The sequence below is a fragment of the Stegastes partitus genome, unplaced genomic scaffold, assembly GCF_000690725.1.
Source record: "Stegastes partitus isolate 25-593 unplaced genomic scaffold, Stegastes_partitus-1.0.2 Scaffold1137, whole genome shotgun sequence".
Classification (NCBI taxonomy): Eukaryota; Metazoa; Chordata; class Actinopteri; family Pomacentridae; genus Stegastes; species Stegastes partitus.
The window spans coordinates 85384-90570 of NW_007578868.1; the positions used below are offsets into that span (position 1 = coordinate 85384).

The 5187-nt window shown below is 43.0% G+C and overlaps 1 protein-coding gene across 1 annotated transcript in view; it reads right to left on the reverse strand.

Annotated features, from left to right (window-relative positions):
* Positions 1–5187, reverse strand: part of LOC103368275 (sodium channel protein type 2 subunit alpha-like) — a 157211-nt gene that overhangs the window by 72551 nt on the left and 79473 nt on the right. The window contains exons 13-15 of the mRNA XM_008296600.1: positions 4248–4421; positions 2762–2923; positions 1950–2144 (exon numbers count right to left, since the gene is read on the reverse strand). Coding sequence (XP_008294822.1) covers positions 1950–2144; positions 2762–2923; positions 4248–4421 — 531 coding nt within the window. The remainder of the gene's footprint in view (positions 1–1949; positions 2145–2761; positions 2924–4247; positions 4422–5187) is intronic.

A 5187-nucleotide genomic window follows, 5' to 3' on the forward strand; every position in this document is an offset into this window, starting at 1 on the left:
GTGTGTGTGTGTGTGTGTGTGTGTGTGTGTGTGTAAGCTGTCTGGCCTATCAGGCTGGTTATTAAATATCCATGAGACCATTAAGCTAAACAGATGAGTGAGACTCTGTTATTGCTGCGCCTCATGAGCCGCTGAATACGGGACGACACACGGCAGCAGCATCGGATCAGAACCGCAGGAGGAGGAGGAGGAGGAGGAGGACCAGATGAAGAACAAAAAGAGGAAAAAGAAGAAGAAGGAGAAGAAGAAAACAAACAAGAAAGAAAAACAGGAAGAAGAACCAGATGAAGAGAAAGAAGGAGGAAGAAAAACAAAAGAGAAGACGACTGCAGGACGACACTTTTCTCTCCGTGTTTAAATCAGCAACACATTTAATTTCCCTCCAGATGTTTGCTGCTGTTTGAAAAATACATTTTGTAAATTAAGGACAGAAAATCAGTAAATGTTTAAATAGTTGTTTTACACATTTTCCATGTTTGACTAAATTACAGAAGTATTGGTTTATTTGCTAACTATCAGAAATAATACAAAAAAAATGATTTAAAAAAATCCAAAACTGTAAATAATGTCCACATTAAATAATAATAATAATCTGTTTTTTAAAACAAATATTAAAAACATAAACAGACATTATCTTTACTAAAACCAAATCAGCAAAAAATAGAATTATTTCATAGATATTTATTTATTAAAAAATAAACTTCCTGTTTATGAAGGATGGAGAAACGCTGTCAACGTATTAATTCAGAACAACAAGACTGTGAACCTGTTTTAAACATGATAATAAGTAGTTCTCTACAAAATGTGGTCATAAAATCAGGTGGAGCCACATTAGCGCTGGTTTGTTCGTGTGTTCAGCGTCGTTATTTCTGCGGCGTTTCCAGTTTCTTTTCTTTTCTCGTGTGTTTTTCTGCCAGACTGTTTTGGTTTGTTTACAGTCGTGTCCTCCTGAGGCGACACAGAACACGCTTCAGAGCAGCAGCCTCAGTTTCTCCTCTCCGGTTTCCCAACCCGTCCGACTCCCGCCGAGCCGCTGACGGACGCGTTCGGAGGTCCGTAGTAAACCGAGCCGGGCGTCCCGGGGGGGCAGCGGCGAAACACGAGAGCAAAGATAGTCATCAGGAGAAAGGAAATCTGTCCTCGCGTCAGCCGAGCGCTGTTCTACACGACGACATCGGAGGCAGCAGAACCTCAAGTCAGAGGCCCTGCAGGGTCCATCCTCTGTGGACCACGAATGTCTGGAAGTTCTGGTTCCACAGAGCTGCAGGACTTCATGGTGCAGACGAACAGGAACCTCAGTGAACACGAGACCCAAACCGCTGCTCGGAGTTCAGACGGTTCATCAGAGAGGTGTTCAAGTGTCTTTATCACATCTTCTTGTGTCATCTGTCATCTACAGGTCTTCTGTTGGTAAGTGTTATGACATTCATGCAGGTTTCATTTCACTGCCTCTTTGCACTATTTATTGTATTTTTGTGTCATTTCAGCATCTTTTCGTCATTTGTTGTAAATTTTATGACCTTCTAGCATCTTTTTGTGGCATTTTTTTGTAAATTTTATGACATTTTAGCATCTTTTGTGTCATTATTGTGTCACTTCAGCAGGTTTTCATGTCATTTTTGTGCCTCTTAACACAATTTATTATATTTTTGTTTCATTTTAGCATCCTTCAGTGTCATTTTTGTGTCTTCTTACCACCTTCTTGAATCATTTCTCATTACATTTTTACATCATTTGCCTCGGTTTTGTATGTTTTGTGTCGTTTTAGTGGCTTTTTGTGCTCTTTGGGTCATTCTGCTGACAGAAGACGTCTCTGAGCTCTCCCCCCGTCTTCACGTTGTTCTGGTTCCACAGAGCTGCAGGACTTTATGTTGCAGACAAACACGAACCTACAGTGAATAAAAATGACTGAAAGCTGCCCGAGGCTGGTGAGAGGAGGACCGACTCACCACCAGGTTCCCGATGACCATGACCAGCATGAAGACGAGGATGCAGAGCGGCTGCCCGGCCACCTCCATGCAGTCCCACATGGTCTCGATCCACTCGCCGCACAGAACCCTGAAGACGATGAGGAAGGAGTGGAAGAAGTCCTTCATGTGCCAGCGAGGCAGAGCGCAGTCCTTGGAGATCTTACAGACGCAGTCCTGAAGCAGAAACAAGCTGCGCGTAAGGAAGCTGGACCCACCAACAGGAAGCCACAGCGACCGACTGCTTTCACTCCTCATCCCGAAAAATACCAACAGAACCAATAAAATCACTGAATGCACCGGGTTTCATCAGCAGGTGTCAGGATGCTACTTCACATGTTTCCCCTCTTTTGTGAAATAATATCAAATAAAATCACAGAAAAAGGTTTAAATTTATAAGCTGTCAACAAAAATAAAAGGTTAAAACTGTAGATGATGTCAAAAGATAATTAATTTGTTGTTGTTTTACAGATGTGACCGTTTTGATAAATTGCAGATAATATAAGAAAGTTCATTTTCATGTTCATGGTTAAAAAAAAAAAAAAAAAAAAGCCCAAGCTGTCAAAAATCTGTATTTTTTACAAATAATAATTTGTTCTTTTACAACGTTTGACCTTAAATTTAAATCAGAAGAAAACTATGGAGCAGTGAGAGCGCCAAATTACAAAAATAAATCAATAAAAGAATAAAAAAATAACAGTGGAAATAAAAGAAGAGTCAATAAAATAAAAAATAAATAATCTGGTGATATAAAGCAATATTAATCACATGCAGTCTGAGGTCAGAGGCGGCACCTGGTAGTTTTTTCCAAACAGCTGCATGCCGACCACGGCGAAGATGAAGACGATGATGGCGAGGACGAGCGTCAGGTTGCCGAGGGCGCCCATGGAGTTACCGATGATCTTGATCAGGGTGTTGAGGGTCGGCCACGAGCGGGCCAGCTTGAAGACTCGCAGCTGGGACGGAAAAGAGACCAAAATCAGGATCAGCCCAAAGCCAGGCCAAAACTAGGTTAAAACCAATCAAAGCCCCCTGAAAACCAGCCTTAAACCAGTGCAACACCAGTCCAAATCAGCCTAAAACCAGTTCAAAGCAGCCTGAGACAAGCCAGAGATCAGTCCAAAACCAGATTAACACTCCCAGTCTGAGCTAGTCCAAGACCAGTTCAATATACTATAAAACCAGTACAAAACCAGCTTAAAAACAGTCTAAAACCAGCCTAAACTGGTCGAAAACCAGTTCGAAACCACTCTGCAACCAGCAAAAAACTATTCCAGGACCAGTCCAACTTGCTACAAAAACCCATATAAAACCAGTCTTAAAGCAGTCTAAAACCAGCCTAAACTGGTCTACAACCAGTCCCAAACCACTCTAAAACCAGTTCAAAGCAGCCTGAGACAAGCCAGTCCAGTCCCAGTCTCAGCTAGTCCAAGACAAGTCCAACATACTATAAAACCAGTTCAAAACCAGTTAGAAATCAGTCGACAACCAGTCTTAGACCAGCCTAAAACCAGTCTACAACCACACTAAAACCAGCCTAAAACTATTCCAAGACCGCCCAACATACTATAAAAACCAGTCAGAAATCAGTCTACAACCAGTCTTAGACTGGTCTAAAACTAGTCCAGTTCAACGTAGTGGAAACAACAGTCTGAACCCAGTCCAAAACCAGCCAGATATCAATCAACAAACAGTTCAAAACTAGACTACAAACCAGTCTTAAACCAGGCTAAAAAAAAAGGATCAAACTAGTCCAGAACTTATCTAAAACCTACAACTTGTCTAAAACCAGCCTCAACCTAGTCCAAGACCAGTCCAACATAGTCTACATAAGACCAGTCCAAAACCAGTCTAAAAAGAGTCCAAGCCCGGTCAGAGATCAGTCTACAACCAGTTCCAACATAGTCTAAAAGAACAGTCCAAGACCTGTCTAGAACTAGTCCAAAACTAGTCCAAAACGTTTTTAAAACCAGCCCACAATCTAGTCCAAGGCCAGTCCAACACAGTCTTAAACAAAAACAGTCCAAAACAAACAGTCTAAACCTAGCCTAAAACCAGTCCAAACCGGTCTAAAACTAGTCCAAGACCAGTCAGAAAGCAGTCTACAGCCGGTCCACATGAAGCAGCAGCTTTAAATCCACATCCTAACATTCAGGACTTTTCAGATCTGAACCAGGGACCGGCGGGCCGATGAATCCTATTTTAAGGTCTAAGTGAACAACTCGGTCCGTCTCTGTGCTGCCGTGGTGGCGTTTCAGGGTGAGGGTCAGAGAGACGTACCAGCCTGAAGGAACGTAGAACGCTGAGGCCCTCGACGTCGGACAGGCCGAGCTCCATGAGGCTGAGGCACACGATGATGCTGTCGAAGATGTTCCAGCCCGTCTGGAAGTAGTAGTACGGGTCCAGGGCGATGATCTTCAGCACCATCTCAGCCGTGAAGATCCCCGAGAACACCTGACGCACACACACACACACACACACACACACACACACACACACACACACACACAGAGGGTTGACACAACACACAGCAACACACAAACTCAGCTGCAAAGTAAAACAGCGCCGGTCCTCCTGATGGTTTCACCCTCCGAACCCCAAAACCCACGAAGAGGCTCGTTGTCCCTAAAATGAAGCCGCTTAACCGTCCAGAACCTGGAACCTGGAACCAAACCAAAAATAAACTGTTTTTAAGAATCCAGCCCAAAACAACAACTAGGCTAAAACCAGTCCCACACCAGTTCAAAGCCAGTCTAAAACCAGCTTTGAACCAGTCAAGGAAACTAGTGCAAAGCAGCTTAAACCAGTCCAAAACTAGTCCAAAACCAGTCAGAATCCAGCCTAAAACGACTTTTAAAAATCCAAACACCAGCGAGACTGAAACCAATCCAAAACCAGACTAAGAACGAGTCTAAACCCAGCTGAAAACCAGACTAAAACCAGTTCAAACCAGAGTAAGAACCAGTCCACCCTAAGACCAATTAAAACCAGCTTCAAACAACCTAAAACTAGGCTACAACCAATCCAAAACTGGTTTAAAAGCAGTTCAAAACCAGATTAAGAAACGGTCCATAACCAGGCTGAAACTAGTCTAAAACCAGTCCAGAACCAGGGAAAAATCTACCAAATACCGGTTCAAAACTAATCCAAAACCAGTCTAGACCCAATCTAAAACCAGTCCAGACCCAATCTAAAACCAGTCTAGACCCAATCTAAAACC